This window comes from Syngnathus acus, chromosome 19, assembly GCF_901709675.1.
Source record: "Syngnathus acus chromosome 19, fSynAcu1.2, whole genome shotgun sequence".
Lineage (NCBI taxonomy): Eukaryota > Metazoa > Chordata > Actinopteri > Syngnathiformes > Syngnathidae > Syngnathus > Syngnathus acus.
The window spans coordinates 1,864,952-1,890,140 of record NC_051103.1 but is presented as its reverse complement, the minus strand read 5'-3'; the positions used below and the strand labels follow the sequence as shown (position 1 = coordinate 1,890,140).

Below are 25,189 nucleotides of genomic sequence, written 5' to 3'. Positions count from 1 at the left end.
TTGACAAAAAATTAAACTTTTATATCTTTATGTTTGAAGCCTGAAATGTCGCGAAATGTTGAAAGGTTCAAGGGGGCCGAATACTTTCGCAAGGCACTGTAGATGTTAATTTTTTTCCCTTGCAAGGACCACACTGATGTTCGATGATGTCATAATTTTTCCAGTTTTTGTAGTGGCTGTAATTAGATTATGCAGGTGTACCTAATGCTGCGTCACCCCGCCGCAAGGGTCAAACCCTTACGTTCTCGGGCTGACTAAATCCTTCAGTATTAAATGGGCAAAGGTTAGCGTTGGGATTAGAGCTAAATGTAGCATTGGGTTGCTTTACATTGTGCGGGTGTACCTAATAAACTGGCCCATGAGCGTACTGAATTAATACCTCAATAAATGAGCACTGTATGCGTTACTCACATTTACTTTTAAGAGGTTGGAACACTTTTCTAGAAAAGTATTGACTTATTTAATGGGCTCACACTTTTTTTTTTTTCTCTTTCAATTTTCCTTATCTGACTTGTCGAGGGTAAATAAATGACAAGACTTTAACAAAGTCTGATATGATCAAGTACACAAAGGCCTTCGGCGCAGTAGTGGTGGGTGACGTTTACCCACAATGCTTTGAGCCAGCTGAAGGACTTAATGCGGCTAAAATGACATTATGCTACAGTAACTATGGAGTACATGTCACGAGCATAAATATAGTCAACCAATATCATAGTGATCTTTTCGTGAATTGTTTCCCCCCATTTCGCCAAGAAAATGTAAATTAATTTCTCAGTATATAATTCAAATATATATGTAGTTAGAATGTCACAACTGAATATGAAACAAATGCATTTCATTAAAATCTAGCGCCACACCGAATGTTAAATGAATAAACAAATAAATAAAAGGTCAACAGAAGGGTGGCCGGGGAGAAGAGACTGCATTTTTGTCCAACAGCAACCCTTTACCGGCCAGAACCGAGTTCATCAAGCTGAGGCAAAAAATTCAATCAAGGCTTAAATGCAAAATATTAGGATAGCAATCGCTCTGTGACGTGGTCAAGACATGCTGCTATTGTTATGCAACTGCAGCCACAGTGGGCTAGTGTGGATAAACAGGGCATCATCATCATCATCACTATCCCCTCCTCCTAATGATGGTGCGCTTGTGCACAACTCCCAAAGAATACAACCCACCACTAAAATTCCAACCATCCATCATATCTGCACATGTTTGTGTTTACAAGAAAATCAGCAAGTGGACACCTTTCGCCAAAAGCATACAGGTGATTGTCTTCTGTTCCCTCCAACCATTGGAGTTACTAATTCAAAGTGATGATCGACTCAAGTGTGTCAAATGACGCACGATCGAGTCACGTCTCGGGAGGGCGAGATGCACAACAGGAGCTGGGACAAAATGGCGCTACGAGGAGTAGTAAAAAAAAAAAAAAAAAAAAAAAAAAAGACAATAAAAATTTGAGATGTGACTACATCTACGGATATGAATGCTGATCGCGCTGCCAAAAGATAGCAGAATGTTTGAAATGTTGGAGAAAAGACGCACGTCCAAAGTGTTATTGACTGATGCGCCAGTTCCGAAACAAAAGAAGCGCAGCGCCTCATACTCAAAGACTTCACTTTGGGGCTGCAGCCTCGCTTTGCAGCTGGCTGCACATCTGCACAACCAAGTAGCCCCCCTCACATTGCAACTTTGAATAAAACGAATATTTGTTGCACCCACGACTGCAGCATGTCACGTCGGGATGTGTTGGCAACTTTCCTGACAATGGACAAGGAGCGCCGACTGCCATAGTGACACATGTAAACAAATCGCTGCAAAAACAGCGAACCGGGCTGACAAAATCATCGTGACGTGACACCAACAAACCCTCGCTATCCCCAGGAGAGTCACCTGTGACTCGGACACGGTGACATTACATTTATACGAGGTTTAACAGTAAATAATCTGGACCACGTCACTTGAAGTCAGTGGCCGGAGTGTGTTAGTTGGGAAAATGTAAGCATGTCTTAAAAGCGAAAACGTAACCGTGGACCGAACCGATTGCGTGCAATCGATAGAGCATAGATTCAATTTTCATATGCATGACAAGATTTTGCCGGAGGTTTTGTCTGTTCGGGTCAATTTAAGACGAATTGTGCAAAATTGTTGGCGACGCGTATTACTTCCAGAGGGTTTTCGCGGAATAAAAGTTGTTCTTCGGGAATGCCGACACGCAGCGAAGGTGTGCCGGGGAAGCCCAATGCCTCTGCTACCGGCCTGTTGTGTTGCGTGGGTCGGAATCGACGCGCAGTTGTTATATTTGAGGCGAATTGGAGGATGAAAAAACACAAACGGGACAGTGCGAGATCCATGGAGTCCGCTAGATCAGCTGCTGGCAGTTGCTGTTCTCAATCACGTCCGCAGAAAGGTTTCATAGCGCCGTCGGAGCGCTTGTGGAATTAGACACTTAAGACATCATCCGTACAGGTTCGTCTGCCTCCGCAGACACGACAGATATTAGTTTTGACAAGGAAAAGTGACGCATTTGGGTCTTTTCCTTTTTTTTCCTAAGGCGAAGCTTTTTTGTTTGCTTGTTTTGGTGCGTGTCGTTTTATTGCTGAGCCGTGGACGAGTTTTAGTGCGTCTGAGCTTGAACTTGTCAACAAATTAAAAAAAAAAAAATACGACAAATAAAAGGACCATGGCAGAGACATCGGCATCTCCGGCGAAAGCCAAGAAAACGCCTAAGCCCAAGAAGCCCGCTTCTCATCCCAAATACTCGGACATGATCCAAGCGGCAATCGTGCACGACGACAGTCGAAACGGAGCGTCCCGTCAGTCCATCCAGAAGTTCGTGCGCAAGAACTACAAGGTGGGCGACAATGCCGACGTCCAGATCAAGATGGCCCTCAAGCGGCTGGTGAACTCCGGGATGCTGCGCCACACCAAAGGCATCGGCGCGTCCGGATCCTTCCGACTCACCAAGCCGGACGACGCCAAAAAGTCCATCAAGAAACCGGTCGCGGCCAAGAGCAAGAAGGCCACCAAAGCACCACCTAAGCCTGCCAAGAAGGTGTCCAAGCCCAAGAAGGTGAGCAAGGCACCGGAGAAGCCCAAGAAAGCGGTCGCCAAGAAGATAAAACCGGCCGCGGTCAAGAGGGGCAAGCTGAGAAAAGTGAAGAAAGCGGCGACGCCGAAGAAGACCCTGGCGGCTAAGGTGAGCAAGCCCAAGCCCAAACCCAAAGTGGTCAAGAGGGCAGTCAAGCCCAAAGCCAAGCCCGCAAAGAAGGCCGCTAAAGGGGGCAAAAGGAAGTGAAGGGACACTATGCCACCGGACTGTGTAAATATTCCTGAAAGGACACCTTTTGGTATACTATGTATTATTTTTGTAAGATTCCATGCAAACTTCTGCTAACTCTCACCTGCACCAGCATCAACTCGACAAACACATTGCAAGCATTGCGACAAGTGTAATAAATGATCACAGCCTTTACTTTACTGACTCCATCTTGTGCGATAGTGACATTTGTGGTCCCTATGTAGTGACGTCGTGGAGGTCTTAGTGCTTAACTGTAGCGGATCCGTGCATTCCATCCATCTCATTGAGCGAAACCCGTAGCCTTTAATTAACATTGCTTTATAACGACATTCAATAAAACAGAAGAAAATGTGTCTGAAAAGTTTTTTTTTTTTATGTTCATAAATGAGGGCGGATGCTGCAAAAGTACCAATTAACGGGGCTATAAACATCACGCACTAGCAGCCACTTCATTAGGTACACTTACACTATATTTTTTAAGAGGTCACATCAAGTGTGTTTGTATGGGCAACGCATGATGAATCATGGAAATACATTTTGCAGCCTGCAGCCACTTTATTAGGAACAGACTTGTACAGCTCTGGGGGGGAAAAAAACCATGGCCAAGCAACCAACTTACCTGCTTCTTGCAATTAAGTCACATTTCAAACACAAACATTGTAATTCAGAGCATTTTTTTGCCAAGATTATACAAACAAAAGTCAAAATATCAAAACATGTTTTTGTTTTCCAGAGCTGTATTTTTTTTTTAATGAGACACTTTGTGACGGGAGCTCATGCCCAATACAGTGGTTATGTGCAGATATTGTTGCTGGGTCAATTTAATTTCCCACACAGGATGAATAAAGTAAAAGGACTGTCTACGGTGTATAATAACGTTTTAGGGAAATTATGATAAAAATTACTATTTGGAAATACCTTATCATTAAGTACACCTACCTTATTTTTAGTCTGACTTCAAGTTGAAGATGCGTCCAAAAGCAAAGACCACCGGCCTCTCAAAAATCCGACACTGCCCTCTTATGGCGGTTTGGAGGAACTGTCACTAACAGCTGACAGGATAAAACCTGGAAAATTCAAATTAGTCTAAAAAAAATATCAATAATAATCATATTAATTTGAAGGACGTTTTACCCTTACGGGGAAATGCCGAAGAGAGATGCCAGCTTCTGTAAATGTAAGCACGACACTCCAATGCACTCCTGCAGTCAGATGGTGTGTTGTGTTCATTTATTGAGCATGTTAAGAACAGTTGACTCTTTATGAAAAACCTAATATTACAAAAATACAGAAGGGCATCCAGGTCATTTGAATATATCCTCAGGGGAAAAGGGGTATGAATGTTTAGGTGCATTTAACATGCTATCACCAGTTGCAGCTTAATAGCGAGGCAAACATAAGGCGTAACCATCCTGTGGTCAAAATTAAATTCTGGGGCTCCAGATAGCTGCTGGAAATGTGGCCCGGTAGTTTTGGCATTGCCGTTGAATTCTGCTTAGGTAACACTGCATGTAAAAACATTTCAATCTCATTTACAGCCAATTGATAAAACTGTCATCTGTGGAATCAATGCATCAAACAGGTAAAGGTAAGGCAGAAAAAAGATGCATATGGCAAAAGAAGGAATTGTAAGGATCTCAGCACTGTTTTGACACGAGGAGAGTGCCAAAACACACAACTACTCAATTGGGAGTCTTAATGTGTATGGCCGGAGCAACAATCAATCAAATGCAAAACTCAGCTGGGTCTCGGGCTCATTTCAGTCTGACAGCCACTCTGAAAATAGTGAAACCCACAACGGCAAGCACAGCTGAGCCCAACGCCACTCTCAGCCAGAAGGACGTGTTGCTCATGCCTGAGCCGTTCAGGTGTCTGTGGGGGAGAAACACAATACAGGTCAGACTTGACAACAAAAACGTGGCACCATAATTAAAGCAAAAGACTCCACAACTGGCTTCCGCCGGGCTTCTTTCTTGTCATACAAAACATAAGCGGGCAGCGGCGGGTTGTGACGTGTGACATACGGGTACACAGCGGCCCAGGCAAGTCTAGTGAAGATGTTCTCGGTGGTGGATTTGAGAAACGTGTGGGAGAAAGGCAACGGCGGAGGCAGCTTGTGCTTGAAGCAGAACTCAGCTGGCGTAACTCCGTGGAATTGCTTGACTTCGGGCAGGTCTTGCTTAGAGGCCACCAACACACATGGGATGTCGCTCTCCATGTAGTGTTGCTGAATCAAAACAAATTACAATCCGTTGACAGTGAACAGTCACACAAGGTCCCCAGTTCATCTTAGATAACCAGATGATAAGGAATTACCTTGTATATGCTGGCGCAGTAGTCGAAGGAATGCGGGTCGCTGGTGTCGTACATGAGACAGGCGACGTCACAGCGGGAGTCTGACTCCTTCAAGAAGTCCGCCTCTACGTCCACCTCATGGAGCTGCACCGTGTAATGAGCACGGTCAACATTGCTAATGGTGCCATAAAGGTGAGGGCGGGGCAACTTACAATCAGGGACTTCTCTTGATTGCTGATTTGGACCGTGTTGATGGCGAAGGGGGAAAAGGCGCCGCCGTCGCCGCTACCGGGGTTGTTCTAGTCAAGTAAAGAGATGCAACAGTCAGACACCAGAGTGACACGCAGCTTAGCCGTTCACGATCCCGGATGGCGTCATACCACGGCGCTGCGGCCGAGGAAGGCCTGTAGAAAGGTCGTTTTGCCGGTCCCCCGCTGTCCGATCACCTTGCACAGAAAGACCGAGCGTTGCGTTTGGCGCTTTGTCAGGTCGTCGCTTCTCTCTCTTGTTACTGCACGTTTCAACAACAGCAAAGACTAAATGTTGACAGAACATCATAACGTGGGCTACTACTGCAATGAAAATGTATTCAATTAATCCCACTGGTCATTTTTGAATTCATTCTGTTCAATATGTGACTCAATAATGGTTGGGAAACATTCTTGGAACTATTGTGTCAACATTTATATCTCGATCGGCGCACCCGTGACCGCAGCAGTCTGCGATTCCTGCTCCGTGACGATCGGATAGCCCAGGTACCCGAGGTGCTCCAGGCAACGGTGGATGTCCAGGTAAGCAGAAAGCCTGGAGGTGAAGGGAAAAAAAGAAAGTGTGTGAAAAAGCTCAAATGATCGACACCGATGCTGAAAATAATCCCACAAAGTCAGCACGTACTTCCACTGACAGTGATAGCCGTGATTGGAGATGTAACCTTCGGCGGTTGTCGGGACAGTCGCGTAGACCTCGGCGCCCCACGGCATGTAAGGACAAGCGCAGAACAGATTCTTCAGCTCTGCTGGGGACAGCGCAGAGTCTTTATCCTGAAAGGGGAAATACATATTAAACAAAAAATAATAATTTGCAAACATGTGCTTTGGTTCCATAAAAAGTAGGGCAGCACACTAACTACAATGAAGGCAAGACTGTTTCAGTTGCACAAGTGACCAATAAAAATTAGATAAAGGGATTTACGATGGTCATTTTTAGACCTTGAAGAACTATCAACGGAGATCATGACTCACTTCATCATACTTCTCAAACAGCCGCTGCAGGAACTGCTGACCCAAATGATTGAGTTCAGCGGTACAGCCCGCAGGAACCCGGAGGCTGCCGTGATTAAAAACAAGCGTAAGAAATGACGCGAAGCGAGTGAGCACAAACACAAAACAGAAAAAGACGAGAGGAATGTCATCTGACGTACGCGGGGTAAAGGTAGTCGTCAGTCAGTTCGAGGTTGTCATCGTAACCAAACTTCCTGAGGATCGTCCATGTGGTTTCATGTCGGCCTCGTTGGATAAATAATGTATTAAGGAACAAGAAACCTGAGGGGGAGAGAAAAGAACAGTGTTACATTTCATACACCCAATGAAGACTATTTAGTAGTGCTCAATCAATAAGAATTTTTCAAAACTCTGACAACCGATTAGTTGTCAAATTCATTTTAAAAAATCTCCAATGAATAAAATAACTTGTTGGTATCCTTACAATTAAAAATACGTGAAATACAGGCAGAACAAATTTACAATATTTGGTTGTTTAGTATTTAACTTTACAACACAGCGTAAAAAATAAAAACTATTTACCATTTAAGGTCAGGCCATTGTCCTGCACACCATCACTAGTGTTTTTCCACACAACTGTCTTCACATCTTCTAGGGCTTGCACCGCCAGCGGATTTCCAAAACAAGATTTCTAATGGATGTAAAAAAGAAGAAAACAGACATTCAGTGAATCAGCTTTGCTTCAAACTGGATCATGAAAGCGTGAGATGATCACCTGAAAAGCGTTGAGCTCAGCGTCGCTGAGGATACGATCGTTGTCCTGGTCGGAGATGTAAAAGATTCGACTGAGCGCTCTGACGCACGGAGGTTTGAGCTGCGGAGTGGGAAAGAATTAAGTCGCTAAACACCAATTAATGATTGAGGTATTAAAAAAAAAAAAAAGAGCCGACCTGTTTATCCTCAGGGTCGTACAGAGGGGCGGTGGGGTGAAGGACTGCCTTCTGTGCGTAGTAGAACAGCTCTGATATGTTTTTGAGATTGCGAGCTGAGCACTTGAGGGGAAACAAAGTAAACAGTGCAGTGCACGCACAGCTCGGGCACGGGTAAATATTTGAATGAAAGTTGCAGAAGGTAAACTCACCTCCACGCACGTTTCAATCTCAGAGAACTGGTTCATGATGGGGACAATGGTTTCCATGGAGCTGCCCGAGCGCAGATCCGACTTGTTCCCCACGAGGATGATTGGAACTCTGTGATTAATAAAATGAAATTAAACAACACCTCTCACTGACATCTCCCAAAATTGCTGCATACTTGTTTCCTTTTTCTGCATTGCCGTTGACTAAAGGTATCCATTTTGTCTTGATCTGGGAAAAAAAAAAACATGGAACATAATTGGAATTTTGTGATGAATATGAAAAGAATTGAAAGCGCTTCAGTGTCAAAAATACCTTCTCTATCGAGTCCTCATTGGTGACATCATAGACTACACATATCACATTGGCCTATGTGGGATGACATTTTCAAATAAAAAAAAAAAAAAAAGTGATCCTTGGGTGTTCTCTTTTAGCATTCATACAATTACCCGTGTACTCACCTTGAGAATCTCTTCCCTAAGGGTCTCATCACTCTGCTCTTTTTCTGCCAAGGATATTGGATGATAATAGGAAGCAAATTCCTAATTAACATACAATTACTATTATAAAGTTACCCGAGTAGTCCACGATGTGTGTGGGCACTTTCTCTGGAGTGACGTCAGCCGGGATGGTGATTTCTTCAGCTCGAGACGGAACCTGTGAGTCATCATTGATCAGTGCATATAGATCTTATCGAGCTATGACAAACAGAATGCGTGCCAAAGTCCCAACACACTACACTCTGGAAGAGAGAGGCTGAATTGTGCCGACACTGACCTCCTCGGGGAACTCCTCTCCAACCAAGGACATGATGAGGGAAGTCTTCCCCACCATGGCTGACCAGGAAGGTCGGAGGGGGGGTGGAAAAGAGAGTCAAATAAATTTGATATTGATTCTACAGCTATACAGCACGTTCAATTCAACTTAAAACAATGTCTGAGCGAATGTGTTCACAAAGCAGAGCTATCTGGAAAAAAAACTACTAAAAAGGAATAAATTGAACCAATTATGGCAACACATGCAGCAAAAGTTTGACAACTCAGCCTTAGGTCAATCATTTTTCAAATCCAACCAACTCTAGCGTTAAACTGCCAAGCTATTCACGTCTACACAAAAACATTTCATACAACATTCCCTTGTTTTAGCTCGAAAACCACACTATTATCCCAAGGCTAATATATGCTAATCGGCTAACAGTTTGTCAGCTGTCATAGAGCGCCATTCTGTACTCACGTTCCCCCAGCAAAAGTATCCTCACGTCCTGCTTCATGTTGACTTCCCGTTCGAAAACCAGCCAGACACGCCGCTGTGCTACGGGGACATTTGTTTTTCATTGGAATGATAAAACTTCGGCGAAAGCTTCTCAACTGTTCGCCTCTACGTTGTTCTCTACTTCGTTTTTTGGACAAGGTGAACTCGTACATTTCCGGTTCAAAAGGAAGAGAAGCGCGCAAAACACGCCGTCTGCTGGACATAATTAGAATTACACAACCGGCCTTAACTTTAAAACTAAAATGTAATTGATAAATCTCATGCACTCGGCGCTTTGTTTACAGACAACATTCTGGATTCACCTTTCATGAAAAAGACATTCTGAAACATGAAATATTTCTCATTTTTATATTCAAATTCTGAGGAGCAACAAAAAGAAGAATTGCCTATTGGGTAATACGTACATTCAAGAATAAAATGAAAATGTCTAATCTGTATTTTCAAATAATACATTTGCCGCAAAGTGTCAAAATCTTTTAACTATCTTTACTCAAAATTCATCCTACAAAGATAAAAGATGAGAAGGCATTAAGACGTCGAGGCACATAAACCTACAAGGTTTAAACTTTGGAAGAAAAAAAAACAACAGCAGCGCCTTCTCAGAGGCCATTCACCTCCCACAGCAGAATCTCATTATGAGCCACAGAAAAGAGGAGTGTCCCTGAAGGCGAGAAACGACACGTCTGCAGCGAATCGCTGTGTTCTAAGAAGTCCTGGAACTTGCCGCTGGTCCAATCGATCAGCTTCAACACCCGCTCTGGGAGGACGAGGAGAGGTCAGGTGTCAAACACTCAAGAAGCGCGTGCGACTACCGGGCAGCACGTTACCTTTTGACCCCAACGCTATAAGTTGACTCTTGGAGGAGAGGCTGAAGCATGTGGCCCAGTGAGGCAAAGCGATCTTTTTGATGATCTTATTCAAAGACATATTAAAATATATATACAAAGTCAGCCAGGCTCAGGTACAAAATACACAATAGACAGCAGATACCGTTTTTTTGTAGAGGCTGTAGAAAATGAGCTCTTTCTCAATTCCGTAACCCGTGTAGATGAGCAGGCCGGGGTCTGTTGGGCAGAAGGCCGCCAGGCTTGGTGGTGGGCTGTCATCCTGCAATACGATACGAGGATGGAAATTCATTCATCTGTGATATTGCATCGTGTATATCATTATAAAACAATGACACATCCATTCTGGAGACTGGAATGACTCATTTTGCATGACTCACTTGGAGCACTTGACATTCTGCGTGGCATTTTCTGCTCTTTTCCTTGTTGTACCGTGAGCGTACCTGGCAATATGGAGGAGCCGGAAGCGTGAGCCAGTCGAGTAAAGCGCATTTGCACTTGAACCAATCAGCCGCCCAGACGCTGACGCGCCTGTCAACGCTGGCAGCCAACCACAGCTCGTTCCCCACTAATCCAAAGTCCTTACACTGGAAAGAGGAACAAATTGCTAGGGGGTACAAATGTTACAAAATGCCAGGAGAAGAATTCCAGCAAACGTTTTGTCTTCTTCTTTTAAACAAGTTCAAAATGTGTCATAAACCATCCCTAGCCTTGCATAATTTGGGTGAGAGCTGAGCAAAGGAATTGCCAGCCTGTTGTTTTTTTTTGTCCTCCCAAAGAGAAGCTGACAAAAAACCCTTGATAACAGCACTCTTGCTGGAGAATGAAGTGGTGGTTCACAAGAACAACCCATTTTTAACAACTATTAATTAGAGTTGAAGAGGTGAAACTTGTATGCGGCAGAAAAAAAATGTCTCCATCATACTTGACTCCATTAAACTCAAAGCATCCTCTTGATGTTTCTCACTATTCTTATGTGATTGCAGAGTGTGATTATGTGATGAGCACATGCACTTCAGCATTTGAATCCATCAAGGTGCCTCATGAGATGTTTCCTACATTGTGCATAGCCATCTGGCTAGAATCTGACCTGTTCACGAACACACTGGATGGTGGCGATGGCCGCTCCTTTGTGATCCCTGAAAACACGGATGGTTGATCCATCCAGGGCGCGGCTGACAGCTATGAGACCGTTCTTGCCGCCAGACAGGATCACATCACCTGGGTTAAAACAATTAAATCATCCAAATATTTCATGGACCAAACGAGAGACTATCAGGACGGAAAATAACGTGAGAGGTACTCACCATTGGCGGAGTACTGGATGGCGGTGACTGCGACGCGATGGGGATGCAACTTGCGCTCCATTTCTGCGGAGGCGAGGCGAAAGACACGCAGGGTGCCGTCACTGTAGCCCGCCGCCACGCGCACACGCTGTACGCCCGGAGACGGACTCCAGCACACACACGTACACGACTGAAATAGCAAGCAGCAAATGAACTGAAATTCAATTCTGCATATTAAATTGCAGTGTTAAAGAAGAACAAGATTTTCTTTCCAGTCCTCACCTGATTGAGCACCTGGAACTGCACCACTAGTTCATTGGTGGGGCTCGTCCAAACCCTCAGACTACCATCTTGGCTGCAAGTGGCAAAGTGGCTCTCATCCGCCTGAAAGGCCAAATCGTTCACCTGCACCGCAGAACAGCTTTCGATTACACATTGAGTTTTCACGTTCAGTAAGAAAAGCGATTGTGTTAATAATTGAGGAACTACCGGCCAGCTGATTTTCAGTCGAGTGCTCTACTCGAAGCGGGTGTTAATGACGGAATTAAATTTAATGACAGCCTTTTGCCGTGTGGTGTTTCTCAGCCGTTTAAATATGATTGGCGCGCTCCTCGTCATTTTGAGCTCTGCACTCAGCCCGAGTAAGGGGAGGCTTATGTGTGTGTCCCTTCGGGTTCAAGTCAAGTTTGAGTAACGACTGCGACGTTGTTACCTTATCATTGTGGCCGCTGACGAGGCGAATGCTGCTGTTGTCCGACCAGTCGACGTACCACAATGTTCCCATGGTGGTTCCAACAATGCCCATGTCCATCGTGTTGTCAAAGGCGGCGCTGACTGCCGTACCGTCCAGCATGATCTCCTGCTTTAGCACCACCGACGTCCTGTTTTGGTCAAAAAAAGTACACGGCGCAGCCTTGGTCAATTAATGGGGTGGCAGGGGACAATACAAAATTCTCAGAAATTATGTAAACTTTCTAAATGAATAATCAATGTCATTTAATTCAATTTGAGGAATCACAAGCACTCTTTTTTCTTGGCCAGAAGCTTCATACGCCGCGGCACAGCTTCGACCTCCCACAGTCGCAGCCAGTGGGTGTTGCTGCCCGTCAATAGGCTGTTTGCTCGACACAGCAACACACCTTTGGAAAGACAAAACAAAACAACAAAGTGTTGTACCTATTTTTCCATTTCCTGACACAGCGCCAAACTATACTTACCAATTTCGCCCTCGTCGGCCTCCCATGTCATAAAGCAGCTTTGTGTCTTGATGTCCCAAGCGCAGATGTGTCCTCTGTTGGTCGCGGTGAATAGCAAGATGTCCGAATGGTAAGACAGAGACGTCAGCTCCACGTCGCCCACCTCTACTGGTGCCCTCGCTCTCTGGAGCTGAATGCATGGCCACGTATGAAGTTTTAATACAGAAGAAAATAAACGGTGGATCATCAGTTGCGTACTTTGAGGTCACCATCTTGGCCGCTGTCGGTGAAGAGGCCAAAGTAAACCCCTTGGCTGCCTACGCAGGCCAGCTGGCCGGTCGCCGAGGGGCTGAAGGCTGCGTCGTGGATCGGCCCCAACACACCCTCACTGGAGAGCATCCGGAAGGTGGCGCCGCACCATACGGCCATTGATGGATCTGAGAAGTCTCCTGACATGGTAGCGAATAAAAGCGGATTTCGTGGTAAAATATCATTTGGACTATACAGTGAAGCCTCGATCAATGTTTTCGGTCCTTTCCCCCCCCAACTTACCTACGGAGAGGAAAAAGCGATCATCTTTGGAGAAAGTGAGACTCTGCACTGCCCCTCTGTGGTAGGAAACGGTATTGAGACAAGCACCACTCTGGAGGGCCCAAATGCGAATGAGGCTCTCGCTGGCACTTTTGCTTGCGGCAGAGGCCAAAATCTGGACAAATTATAACACGGACAAAAAAGAAATCATTTGCCTCTTGGAACAATTATCATTGACAAAATGTGTGCATTTCTGTTTTTTTAATCAAACTGAACATCTTTGAATGTTAATATACTGTATGCTATGCTCATGGCAGTATAAAAGATCCAGACAAAATAAGTTACTGTACGGCAATTCACCCGCCCCCATCCCACTCTCTCAGGGTGAAATTGAGTTAAAAATAGAAGCCCTTCTGCCCCGTGAGGCCTTTTTTTCTATCCAGATAATTGGAGACATAGTGTGTTCTGGGAGGCACCTAGCGCACCACTCGGTGATTAGGCTGCAAGGCTTGAAAACCCAAAGAAGCCTGAAAATACGAGCGAGAGTCCTGCTGAGAAAATTGTCAGAAGGCCCTCTGGTTCACTTGCTCTTCTATGGTGATACTTTCATGCGGAGCCATTTAATCTGTCGTGTAGCTTTGGGCACACGGACGAGCGTTTGAATAGAAGCCCCGGTTTTCTGTCGGCTATCATTGTCCAACAACATACTCCAAGTATGGTGAGATCTTGGCAGTGTCTTCCTACCTGAGCGTCGTTTGAGATGGCAAGACAAGAGATCTCTTCCCCGTGGCCCTGCAAATGTCTCTGATGCCCCGAGTTGACATTCTCCACCACCACCACACCCCCGCATGAGTATGCAAATAAACCTGTGACCAAAAAAAGAGTTGCCGGAAAGCAGAAAAAAGGTTCCTGTGAGAAGAGGAGCTGCACTACACTTGCATTTCTTCTCATTAATCTTGAACAACCTTGGTCAGGGCTCCAAACCAGGTTGCCACGCCCGTTGCCATTGTAACCGATTACTGACTTCAGTGTCATGCCCGCTTTGCCTGGATGAGGAGTCACAGCCGTCTGGATGCAAGAAAATATTTCAAATAGTCCAAAAAAAAAATATTACACAAGACATTTTTGTATGTAAGGGTGACGTTTGACCTCATCACGAGTGGAATTTTTAAATCGCGGTATGAAGTGTCGATAACAATCTGGATGCACCGGCTTCTTCCCAGTGAAATCTACAAAATGGCAAAGATCATGCTCGTCATTGATTATTTTATTCTTAACGTAATTGTGAAGGTGGAGACCTACCATGGCTTGGAAGTTTGCAACTCAGTCTGAAGCTATTGGCGAGTTCAGTGATTTTCAAGAAGGGCGTGGTGGCGGGATCGAAATGAGAGCTCGGCTCTGAATCGGTGGCTGTGACTACTAGTGGAGTTGACAGTCCATCGCTCAAGTCTCAAAGATGGAGAACAAAGACACAAAATTCAGTACACCTGTGTTTTGAGCTAAGATAAGCCATCCATTCATGCATTTTCTGAATCGCTTCATCCTTACAAGGTGCGAACCTTGTGTGCTGATTCAATTCAAATCCAGACAATGGCTATTATACATCTGTTGCTAAGCAACAAGCGGCCTCAAGCTTGGCAATGCTCTCAGGGCACCACTGCTATCATTTACGGTGCTCTCAACGGTTCGATTCATTGACACTTTTAGTTCAATAGTTAGAAAATATGTCTGCAGGGATAATGAGGGTAAATTCATTTTTGCGGCTCGTGCTACTGCACGACTGCATCACATTACCGTCGTCCAGCTCAACCTCGGTGGAGTCTGTGACGCTGGCATCCAGTGGCGGCGGAGGAGACGCGGGTAGCGGTGCCCTTTCTCGAGGCATCTCATCCGCTGCTTATCAATTGAAACGACCAATCAGATCATGCGGGGCGGCATTTGACTCCTGAGGTTTGTATCGAACACGTTTAGTGTACCTGAGGCTGACGGAAAGCCCGGCGATAATCTGCGGGTAGAGACAATGCATCACAAAAATGTGCATTTCCATTTTATAGACAAGAATTGAACATGATGGCGATTAGTACCGGAAGGTATGCGGAAAGTCCGCCGTGTGTGCCAGGAAGTCCCAAAGGAAAATGGCGTCCCCCACTGAGACCACGCCTTGTTGTCCAGGGGTAAAGCTCACCTGGTTGATGGGCTGACTATGACCTATAAACGTCTGAGGGAACAAAACACGTTTGAGTACTCTTCACCTGAAATGTCAAAGCACCACTTAACAATATGGCAGTACAGGACAAAAAATGGTGCGTTTTATTTTTGTACCTGCGAGTTCATACTAAAATGCATGTTATAATCCCACACTTTAATTGCATTATGTCCCGCCGTGACCAAATATCTTCTGTCGTTGCTCACAGCCAGAGAGGAACACCAGTGCTTGTGGACCTTGGATACCTGTCACACACATGCACGCGGATTTTTTTTATAATAAATCAGACCATTTATGGAACAAAAAATTGAAGTCACTAATTAAATCAGCTACCTGCCGGAGCAGACTGCCCGTCTTGGTGTTGACCCAGAGGATTTTGTTAGCAGACGTCGCTACCAACAAATGCTCGGGGGAGGCTGAGGAGAAGCAGACCTTCATGGCCGAGTCCAGAAAGGTGCTCTCCGAATCCAAAATACTCACATCCAGACGGAGCGACTGAAGGAGGAAACAAGAGGCAACGACACGTCCGTTAACATTGCACGGTTCGGGTTCAATCAAAACATTTTGGTCTGCGAGACGGATGCTACCTCTTCTAGTGACAGCGCGTCGGCGATGGTGATGGTGTACTCTGAGGGCCCAACGAAAGCCAGACAGCGGCTGTCGCAGCTCACCGTGAGAGCATCCGGAGCGCGCCCGCTGCCTCGGGCCACCACACCACCTGAACCGTCAGCGAGTCAACGTATGAAAATCATCTTGGTAGCGTTGGTGGGCGAGCTTGTATACGCACAGACGACTCGGATGGCGTGGCTGTCATTGTCGCAGGAGTTGTAGAGCGCCAGGGAGCCCTCGGAGTCAGCGCTGTACATGCAGTCGCCGTCGGGGGAGAAGGCGAGGCCCACCACTTCGCCTCTGTGGTGGCTGCCATGTGTCGACGTACAAACACGATCAGCATCATTATTGGAAATGGATGCTTCAATTCAAATACGTGTTCACGCCTACTCGTGCTCGGCCAAGAGCTTGCCACAGGAGATATCAAAGACTCGGACGACGCCCGAGCTAAAGCCACAGGAGAAGATCTGCTCGCTTGGGTGAAAAGCCACCGAACATGGTTTATCCTCTGACACAAAGTCAAACATCTGCGAACAACACGGGAAGACCTTGAGTCATTTGTCATAACATATTGATAACAAAGACGGATCGCTTTCAAACGTCAAAGCTCGACCTGCTGCAAGGAGTCCATGGACCAAATGCGCACGGAGCCGTCGGCCGAGGCGGTGGTGAGATGCCGGCGAATGGCGTCCACGCTGAAGCCGAGCACGGCGCCCGTGTGCGACCTCATCAGCGTGTTGTAACCCCGACTGCTCACATCAAGGAACCCCAGGTTAGCGGTAAAGGTGGCGGTCAGGACGCGCGTGTTGTCTGATGACACAGATACCAGGCTCACGGGGCCCTCATGCTCTAGAAAGCAAATGGTTTGGAAAGTCAGTGATCGTCTCGCTTGAAATGAGAATCTGTTTAGCATCTGGGTCACGTTGATGAAAGCGTTTTGACTTCTGGCTCATTGGATGTTGACAGCTGCGCGAGCTGTTTTCACTCTGCTGGGCATTCACGCCATTAAGATGGCCTGATTTCCTCAAGTCAAAGCTTATGCCACATCGTTTGCTACCTACCAGCTTCCAAGACGACAGCGGAAAAATCCAGAGGCCAAAGCCGCAGGAAGCCATCTTCGGAGCCAGTGGCACAGAAGGTTGAGCACACACTCAGGCTGTTGATGGCGATGCCAGGAGCTGATCAAGCATACACATGCACTCAATTTTGGCAGTCAAAAAACAAAAAAATCCTTCAAACTGGGGATCGTTGATTTTTCTTCAAATATATTTTTTCACGAACATTTCATTTTAAGGTGCAAATGATATTTTCTCTTCGCTTACAAAAAACCACAAGGGTCGCAGGCTTCCAAGGTGTTAATTATATCCACTTTTCGCAATATAAATGAGCACAATGTGCAATCCACCTACAGCTATGTTTAGCACCAATGACTTCATGACTGCCTTCCACCAAGTGAGTACCTTTCAATGTGAAAATTATTCTACCCCTGCCGTCAGTTTCCTAGCAGGGATTTAACGTTATTTTTTTTTGCTACTTTAGACATGTTGTGCTTTTGTTATAAAAAAAAAAATCATCTCCTCTCTGTTGGCCGGTTGTTAGGGCAAGCATTGCACCTCAGGAATGGCCAAACCTACCTTTGTTGAGAGGCCACTTCTCCTGCTGCTGCACAGGGAACAACCATCTGACATTTCTAATGACAACTCGGGCGTAGTCAATTTCAAAAATGTGGCCGCTCCTGCAGCTGGCAAACCTGCCGGGGAAAAACAACTTTGAAGCCTTACGAAACGGACACACTTTGCAGATGGCTCACTGACAGCAGCCTATCGTCAAGATGCTGTTGGGGCGAGTCTCCCTCCTCAAAGGCCACGTCGGTGAAGTCCAGCGGGCCGTATTCACAGAGGTTGACCGGGCAGGAGCGCAGTGTGCCTTTGCGTACCCGCCACAGACGAATGCTGTCGTGACCGCACGACACCAGCCTGAAAACCAGATCGCATTTACAACTTCCACAATTGAAGAGGGTTGTGAGAGGATGGGAGGGAGACTACCTTGTCTCATCAAAGTTGGCAATTTTCATGGCTTTAATGTCCACATCCATTTTGGTCTTGGCAAAGATACTCACTTCGCCGCCGTTGCCAACGTTAGCCGTGTTCCATACGACCACCAACTACAAAACATGATGAAAAAAAAAAAGCAATCACGCAATTTACTTGGAAATTATAACCAGCAAAGAGCGCCATACTTTTGAAATTCTTTTTGTATCTAAGTATAAGCTGGTTTATTACGCTTGACAGCTACTTGCCGTTTTGCCGCGGCTGTCTTTTCCGGCGCCGCACAGAATGGTGCCGCTGTATGAGAAGCTTTGAAAAGAAAAGCAGGCAATTACTGTCAACAGACTGCTTGCCTCTGTTGCATATATGCGAGATCCCCATTTAGCCTCTGATTACCTTAGTGACGTGACTGAATGAGATTGCATCCTGAGCATAGCCATGCAATTTCCTTTGAGGTAATTCCATATGCGAACCACGCAGTAATGTCCACTTTGCGCGGAGGCCAGCAATGTAGTGTTGCCATTAAAAGCCAGAGCAGAAACCTGACACACAGACAAAGTTAGAATTTAATTTGCTGACTACAAAGTCAAAGTCACGGCCGAGTTGGATACCAAAGTTTTGCCGTTTTACCTTATCGGTGTGGCCAATGAAGAATCTCTGCTCGTTAGAGTCGATCTTCATGGAGACCACAATGGCGTGACATGGATAGACCACCGAATCGCCCGACATGGTCCATAAAGCCTAAAACAAAAAACGTAAAATATGTTAATAGGCCCAATAACAACAATGCCAAATATCAAGCCTACACATTTGGCGGTGACTCCTCCAAAACCGATGATACTCTTGAGCCGGAGAATCGGATCAGGCAACAGCTTCTGTGAGAAGAAAAGAAGCGCTAAATGCAAAGTGCTTCGCTTCTGCTACATTTACTGTTGAGCATCTCGTCGTACCTGAATTTCCTTTGGGCTTTCAGCAACCTGACAAGATAAAACTGATAAGTACAGGCCATTTACAGCAATGAAATTGTTTTTTTTTTTTTTTTTACTTTTCACCTCCTCTTCGAGTTGGCTGAATTCGTCCTCCTCAGTCACAATCGGCGGCGGAGTAGAGCGTCGACTGGACGGCGTCGATTCCTGCTCGGGCCGTGGCTCGTTCCTGTCAGCGGTGACGACTTCAGGTAGTTGCGGTATGATCACCTGACGGGAAAGCAACATTTGAAAACGATTTCCGCAAGTAGCGGGCTATTGATGATCAGTCTTACTAATTCTGGGTTTTGGGATTGGCGTTCATCTTCCATGAGGCTTGCTAAAAATATATCACATCATCATGTGACGCTCCAAAAGAAACATTTAGACATCGGTAACATTTTTCCCTACTCACGGGTCGCCATCTTGGAAGGACCTTTTCGTATGATACCACAGTTCAAATCTCCTTCTAATGGGAACCTGAAGCGACAATGATGCATTTTTGTTCATCGCCGTCTTCCACCATGACATGAGGTAAATTTGTTAGGTTCTAAAAATAATTTTTGATCCACAATTTGAGGAAAAACAGGTTTCTGGATAAATTCACACCTGATATGATTGTAGCAATTTTGCCAGGTGGAACCCTTGGGCACAGGAAACATCATTTCTCTGGGCATAGGTCCAGCGCCGTCGGAAGTGGGCAGGCCCATCAGCTTTGCATCACGGTAGGAAACCTCTGTTGGACGAGGAGATCTGAGAGGGTCGTCCTAATATCATTCATTGTTTCATTTATGTGATGACGATGCTGGCAGTCTCACCGGGATTCAGCAGCAGGTCGCTGGTAAAAGCGTTTTTAACAGACATGTAGGCGCAGAGCTTGACGCTTTTAAGGCTACAGTAAGAGAGATGGTTGAGGTAGGTGGCGAGTGTATGCTGCAGATCCATCGTCAGGCAGGTCCAGAGGACCCTGGGGGCTTCTGGAGGTCTGTAACCTAACCAAGCCAACAACAAGTCTCAAAGCACAGACGTGCGATTGGGAATAATGCACAAAGTCGTATGTTACGTTTGGCCGTTTTGGTGATCCAATCAAATTCAGATCCGCACTGGAACGGAAAGAGAAGCGACGTGGAGGTAAACTTGAACTCTTTGAACATGTTGGAGATGGAGATGCGAATCACGCGGCCATCCTTTGTGTCACGCCACATAAAGAGCGAGACAGGGTATCAATTGAGGTACCAGCTTCTGAGTTAAACAGCTGTTAGAGTACCTCTGCTGTGACATCCAGGACGATCAAAAATGGTTTTCCAGGATTGGGCTTGAAGAGGACGTAGAAATATCGTCCCGTTAGACCCAGAGACTGGTGCGTGTTTTTAGGAATCCGTATGCAACTGTTGTCAGGTACGGCACCCCTGATTCGAATCGCTGTACTTTTGAGGGTCTTGTCCTAAAGTGGTAAACAAATGGGGAAAATAGACAGATAGTAGTAAGAAAATGGGACAACTTAACTGTTCAGGGATGATATAGTATACACCTGCGCTCACTTTGTCATTCATATCATTAATCATATTATCAGACACAAAAGTTACCTTGTATAGTGTTACATCTCCTTCTTTGGATGCCTTTTGCCACTCCAAAAGTCGGAAATGTTTGAATATGTTGACGAAAGGATGCTGCCAATCATCTAGAAGCACAAATTGGCGAATTAGACATCAAGGCAGTACTTCAGAAATCAAAATTATTCCATTGTGTAATATCCAAGGCAGTCATTTTGTTCTATTGTGTAAGTAAAATGATAAAGAATCAGATATCATTAAGCTAAGTTCATTTTAACCACAAATTTCGTACCTTTGGCGGCCATTGACAGGGATCAATTCCAAAGCACCCGTCGACTGAATTGTACGGAATCGGAATCTTACCCAAAGTAAGGACAACTCGCCCAATAGCTTTCATGTACATTTACGCACATTAGCAAACATGAACATACAGTAGTGCTAAACACACAAGAAACTCTGTGAACACGTGTTTTTTTTGTCCCTTTAAACTATATAAACTTCAAAGTACTTATCAAGAAGTAGTCCATGTTTTTAAGAGTAGCAAACGAATTAAAAAAAAAAGAATTGACAACTATCGAAGCATCTTGTCCTTCCCGCTCCGTTTTCCGCCGTTGCCAGCGAACGAGCTGACGTCATGACGTACAAACGTCAAAGTGGCTCGAACGCTTATGGGTAATGTAGTTCACAGAAAACAGTTACTCCCGTTGGATTCCAACTAAAACAACTCGTTGAATGAACACATAAGGAAAAAAACAATAGAGAAACATAATCTGTAACTCACACAAAATTGTATAAACCCTTTCCACGAGCACACATTAAATTATAATCAATTTTTAGTTTCACTGAGACAACAATTAAGAGCTTGCTAAATACATTATCACAAGACTTTATAACCAGTGACAAGACATGTTAAATAACAACGACGATTTTACCCCTTCCAAAAACAAATCATACAATATTTTCAAATGAACCATAATTACAGTGTTTAGTCTGACTCTAAATCAGCAACATGTGGAAGTAGCTCCACAGGGTCCTGAAGATGAATTTGGAACGACACCTGCATGCCTGTTGATATTACCAGCACGGCGTCATGGCCATCTGGACGCCGCGGGGCGGCATCGCCCGTTATAGCTGCGGGACATTGTAGCAGTGAGGCCTCGTGACACTGGTCAGCCCTCTGAATGTGACGTTGGAAAAGGGAACTGTCGGCGGTGGGCGATGGCCAACTCGTTGGGCTATCGGAGGATCTGTTACTTTCTGGCACTGTGGCGATAGAAAAAGTGTTCACGCGGGTTTTGACGCCGGCTAGTCACTGTCCACAGCACACGAGCCGTGTTTCTGTCGTCCAGATGCGCACTTTCCTCTTCAACTCTTCCCTCACCTGTACACAACAAAAGTGATGGGAGTGATTTAGCGTCTGAGTTTGATTATAGAAATGTGAGAATTCTGGCCTAGTTCTCCACATGGGTTGAAAAAAAACCAAACCAACCTCTTTGTTTGCATAGCAGTAAAGAACCGCCACGAGAAAGCCCTGCAAAAATGAAAGAATTCAATTTGACTGTGACATTGTGAAGTACATTAAGCAGCCGTGGTGATCTACCTGAAACGAATTGAGAAAAAGTGAGAAGAAGACTTTAAAGTAGCGCAGAACTCCTGCCGTTTGTTCATCCGTGACAAAGATGAAGATGACCTCATGAATGCCAAACAAGGGAATCAAGGTCAGCGTCGCCTTGGCGAGCCTAGTTGGGTGAAATAAACAGCAGCGCGGTTTCAAAGTTAAATTCAGCATTATAATTACGAGCTACATCTTCTTCACGACTTGCCGGCGTTTGTAACTGTAATAGTCACTCTGGTTGTTGGCTCGTAGCTTGGATAGAATAACCTTCAGAATCTTCACAAATATCAGGAAATTGATCTGTAGTTAGTGCATAAAAAAAACACGGTTTTGAGTTGGGCGTGGCGAGGGGCGAGCGTCCCGAGTCTCGTACTTACGAGCGAAGCAAAAAGAATGGGCGAACGAATGATCCACCAGTAGTTCATGTTCTCGTTGACAGCCCAACATCTAGGAACAAACAACCATGAGTCAATTCCGCTTTAAACGGCCATGTACGCTCGCTCACTTACTCTTTGTTTTCTTTCAGAATCTTCATCACTACCCAGGGAACCACAAAGAGAAGCGGAGTTCCTACATCATAAAAATCTGTTGTTTTACCTGCTCCTCTATAGTAATCACCATCGACGATGCTTACCCCAGCCGAGACAGATGTAAGGCAAATATTTGTTACTGTCGATGAGGACCGAGGCAATCAGCACCGAGTACAAATAAATGGCTTCTCCAAAGAACCAGTAGTGGTTGGCCAGCACGCAGTATTGCATCAGCGCCTGAGCTATCCTACAACCGATAGCAGCCTGAGGAAACGGAAAAAAAGCGAAATGTCAGTTCATATTTGACCGATGGCGAGAAGCCACGCCCACCTGATGACTGAGCATCTCGCTCACGTCGCCGGGTTTCACGATCTCACGTCCCCAGTGTCGTTCCAGCATGGTGTCCTTCACGATGACGGACACGGCTCGCAAGATGAAGGACAGGAAGAGGTTGACGTGGATGTAGTTCCGCGTGCAACGCAGTTTCCTTTTTGAAAATCAAATAAATGCTCAAATGGCTTTCTGGAGAACAATAGCAGGACTGAAAATTGTTTGGTGGTTTACCTGAAGCTCAGTAGAATAACAAGAGCAGTAACGAGAGTGAGGAGAGAAAGGGAGTAGCCCACCGTGTACAACGTCCTGAAGCTCAACATCATTTTTTTGAGCCACATCTGGAAAAACATTCCAACAAATCTTAGTCAGCAGAACAGGTTGTGTCACATCCAATATAAAAGTCTTTTTTTGTAAAGTGAATAACTCTGTTTTGGTCCAAATGTTGCCACCTTGTGGTGTAATTCCACAGTCAACCACTAGATGGCGGCATATTAGTTTGGAATGGTGTCAATTATAAAGAGCTACAAATCTGTTCAGGAATGCCATTCACTGGTTGACAGAAGACAATTTTCCCAACTTTTGTACCTCCTGGGATGCCACCTCTTTTTCCTCTTCACACTGGGACTTATCTCTCCACACGTGGCCCTTCTCATCACGCTCCCAAAAACCGTCGGTGCCGCAGTGGCGCAGCACCACGCCGTGAGACACTGAAACGAAAAGACAAAATGACAAAATGATTTTGCTTACTAACAATTCAAATTGCAATTCTCTACAACTGTATACCTTGATCATACCAGGGCAGGTAGAAAGGACAGGAGATGTTCACAAGAGATCCAGCAGGAGCATCTGGCCAGCAGGCGTATCTATCAAAGGTTCTGTTGCAAAACAAGCCATCTCCAAAAGGCAAGACAAAGACAAGGTAAATTTCCATTTGACATTTACATGCCTCATTGCAAGATACGCCAAACATCTCCATACCTTCAGGTAGAGGCTCATTTTCAATCATCTTGATACAGTCGTCCTTATACTGTAACCACTTGTGGTAGGTTTCTTCTAACACTTTTCCGCCGCCCATGTCAATCTGTAATTATATGCCCCCGAGAGAAAAGACTCATTGTATCTTGATTGCAGCGTTTCATTTTTGATTCATCCATTCATGCCATGATTACAAAGGTCTGGGCGTGACGTTGACCTTTTGATTGTGAGGTCACGCGTAGGCCCGGGTCACACTTTTTTCTTTTTTCCTTTGGTCAATCTTTTGGATTTTGGGCTTAACAGCATTTTAATTCATTTCAATGGGAAAAGTTGATTTGAAGTTTCAAGGTTATTGGTAGACACTGACGTTCTGCCATTGCTTACAAACATTCTGCAATGGTCTGTCTTTCATGCTTATAAGACTTTCCTCATAAAAAGGTCCAAAACCAAACTAATCATGGGCAGCTTGACAAGCGTCAGACAAATCACGGCCATGATGTCTCCCGCTGCAGCCATTGTGATTAATTTGTTCTTGCACACTGAAGGTGAAAACACAAATATGAAGCATTTGCTGTAAAGCATGCACACCACATTCAGTCGATTATAAAAAGACAATGCCAATAACTTTGAGACATTATTTATTGACTGGGCTCAAATGCGCTCAATCATCATGTCGGGCTGAATAAAATCCAAAATAAATCGTTTCAGTAAAACGTTTGGATAAGATAGCTCGAGAGAGAGAGCGAGAGAGCGAAAGAGAGAGTGCGAGAGAGAGAAAGAGAGAGCGCGAGAGAGAGCAAGAGAGAGCGAGAGAGAGAAAGAGAAAGGAGAGAGAGATACGTTTGGCTTTCAAAATGCTCCAAGAAAAGACGTGACGGCATAATTGCCGTTCTCAATGGTACCAGCTGCATCTTGAGCCGGAAATTGAACATAAATGGAATCCTATTTATCAGTTAGCGAAAGTCTCGAGACAGATAAATGAAGATGTGTCCTTTCAAAACAATTTTCAAGCAGGTAATAATATACTGTCAAGAAAATACTTTAAGAAGCGTCTTGAATGTGAAAGTGCTTTTAGGCTGTCTTCCTGCGAATTAGATTTTGGAATAAGACGGGCATTGTCCTTCAATCTTTGCCCGAGGAGTAGGAATTGCGTGAGCACATCTCTTCTCACAATTCACAAATAATTCACAATAAAGGTAAATCACGCACTGCAATTGTACAAGTTACACAAAAGAAGAAAACAAAGATCAGACTTACAGTAGCTGCAGAGGAA

The 25,189-nt window shown here is 45.1% G+C and overlaps 4 protein-coding genes across 8 annotated transcripts; 1 reads left to right on the top strand and 3 right to left on the bottom strand.

Moving 5' to 3' along the window:
• Window positions 1-2,428: 2,428 nt before the first annotated feature.
• LOC119138339 (histone H1.0-B) lies at window positions 2,429-3,654 on the top strand. The gene has a single exon (XM_037278360.1). The coding sequence runs from the start codon at window positions 2,684-2,686 to the stop codon at window positions 3,296-3,298; it is 615 nt and encodes a 204-aa protein (XP_037134255.1). The 5' UTR covers window positions 2,429-2,683; the 3' UTR covers window positions 3,299-3,654.
• Window positions 3,655-4,504: 850 nt separating this feature from the next.
• Window positions 4,505-9,389, bottom strand: rhot2 (ras homolog family member T2). Its single transcript, XM_037278219.1, has 19 exons — window positions 9,186-9,389; window positions 8,730-8,788; window positions 8,528-8,609; window positions 8,414-8,457; window positions 8,268-8,321; window positions 8,131-8,183; window positions 7,958-8,066; window positions 7,767-7,868; window positions 7,592-7,690; window positions 7,399-7,507; window positions 7,017-7,137; window positions 6,838-6,922; window positions 6,491-6,636; window positions 6,300-6,400; window positions 5,977-6,107; window positions 5,809-5,895; window positions 5,618-5,740; window positions 5,326-5,528; window positions 4,505-5,173 (listed from the first exon to the last, which is right to left on the bottom strand). Exons 1-19 carry the CDS (start codon window positions 9,220-9,222, stop codon window positions 5,056-5,058), a joined length of 1,863 nt encoding a protein of 620 aa, XP_037134114.1. The 5' UTR covers window positions 9,223-9,389; the 3' UTR covers window positions 4,505-5,055.
• A 162-nt stretch (window positions 9,390-9,551) lies between these two features.
• wdr90 (WD repeat domain 90) lies at window positions 9,552-21,101 on the bottom strand. Of its 5 annotated transcripts, none has more exons than XM_037278037.1 (43): window positions 20,756-21,101; window positions 20,497-20,591; window positions 20,178-20,354; window positions 19,974-20,109; window positions 19,729-19,902; window positions 19,520-19,646; window positions 19,326-19,390; window positions 19,207-19,250; window positions 18,998-19,141; window positions 18,896-18,922; window positions 18,752-18,820; window positions 18,576-18,686; window positions 18,342-18,487; window positions 18,197-18,254; window positions 17,943-18,061; window positions 17,712-17,873; window positions 17,532-17,647; window positions 16,959-17,075; window positions 16,511-16,746; window positions 16,288-16,424; window positions 16,076-16,206; window positions 15,876-16,006; window positions 15,622-15,783; window positions 15,405-15,533; window positions 15,167-15,300; window positions 15,059-15,087; window positions 14,877-14,978; window positions 14,385-14,531; window positions 14,232-14,311; window positions 14,048-14,150; window positions 13,827-13,948; window positions 13,104-13,257; window positions 12,810-13,000; window positions 12,573-12,741; window positions 12,374-12,494; window positions 12,068-12,236; window positions 11,638-11,760; window positions 11,377-11,545; window positions 11,160-11,290; window positions 10,513-10,656; window positions 10,215-10,331; window positions 10,052-10,136; window positions 9,552-9,981 (listed from the first exon to the last, which is right to left on the bottom strand). In XM_037278037.1, exons 1-43 carry the CDS (start codon window positions 20,766-20,768, stop codon window positions 9,824-9,826), a joined length of 5,274 nt encoding a protein of 1,757 aa, XP_037133932.1. In that variant the 5' UTR covers window positions 20,769-21,101; the 3' UTR covers window positions 9,552-9,823. The 5 variants fall into 5 exon arrangements, with proteins under 5 accessions (XP_037133932.1, XP_037133934.1, XP_037133933.1 ...); XM_037278039.1 differs by having other exon boundaries at window positions 12,380-12,494; XM_037278038.1 differs by having other exon boundaries at window positions 14,877-14,975.
• A 115-nt stretch (window positions 21,102-21,216) lies between these two features.
• LOC119138278 (glucagon receptor-like) lies at window positions 21,217-24,582 on the bottom strand. Its single transcript, XM_037278255.1, has 13 exons — window positions 24,373-24,582; window positions 23,920-24,022; window positions 23,725-23,835; window positions 23,527-23,648; window positions 23,173-23,279; window positions 22,939-23,095; window positions 22,713-22,872; window positions 22,588-22,648; window positions 22,456-22,525; window positions 22,287-22,378; window positions 22,064-22,202; window positions 21,953-21,994; window positions 21,217-21,844 (listed from the first exon to the last, which is right to left on the bottom strand). The coding sequence occupies exons 1-13, from the start codon at window positions 24,496-24,498 to the stop codon at window positions 21,773-21,775; spliced, it is 1,362 nt and encodes a 453-aa protein (XP_037134150.1). The 5' UTR covers window positions 24,499-24,582; the 3' UTR covers window positions 21,217-21,772.
• Window positions 24,583-25,189: the final 607 nt, after the last annotated feature.

Coding starts and splice junctions, on each gene's coding strand:
- LOC119138339 (XM_037278360.1), top strand. CDS start 2,684: ATGGCAGAGACATCGGCATCTCCGGCGAAAGCCAAGAAAACGCCTAAG.
- rhot2 (XM_037278219.1), bottom strand. CDS start 9,222: ATGAAGCAGGACGTGAGGATACTTTTGCTGGGGGAAC. Junction 8,789..9,185: donor GATACTTTTGCTGGGGGAAC/GTGAGTACAGAA, acceptor CTTCCTGGTCAG/CCATGGTGGGGAAGACTTCC. Junction 8,610..8,729: donor GAGAGGAGTTCCCCGAGGAG/GTCAGTGTCGGC, acceptor GATGACTCACAG/GTTCCGTCTCGAGCTGAAGA.
- wdr90 (XM_037278037.1), bottom strand. Junction 13,001..13,103: donor TCGCTTTTTCCTCTCCGTAG/GTAAGTTGGGGG, acceptor CTACCATGTCAG/GAGACTTCTCAGATCCATCA. Junction 11,546..11,637: donor AGTTCCAGGTGCTCAATCAG/GTGAGGACTGGA, acceptor TTGCTATTTCAG/TCGTGTACGTGTGTGTGCTG.
- LOC119138278 (XM_037278255.1), bottom strand. CDS start 24,498: ATGCTTTACAGCAAATGCTTCATATTTGTGTTTTCACCTTCAGTGTGC. Junction 23,649..23,724: donor CCTGCCCTGGTATGATCAAG/GTATACAGTTGT, acceptor TTTTCGTTTCAG/TGTCTCACGGCGTGGTGCTG. Junction 22,873..22,938: donor GCGAGATGCTCAGTCATCAG/GTGGGCGTGGCT, acceptor CCGTTTCCTCAG/GCTGCTATCGGTTGTAGGAT.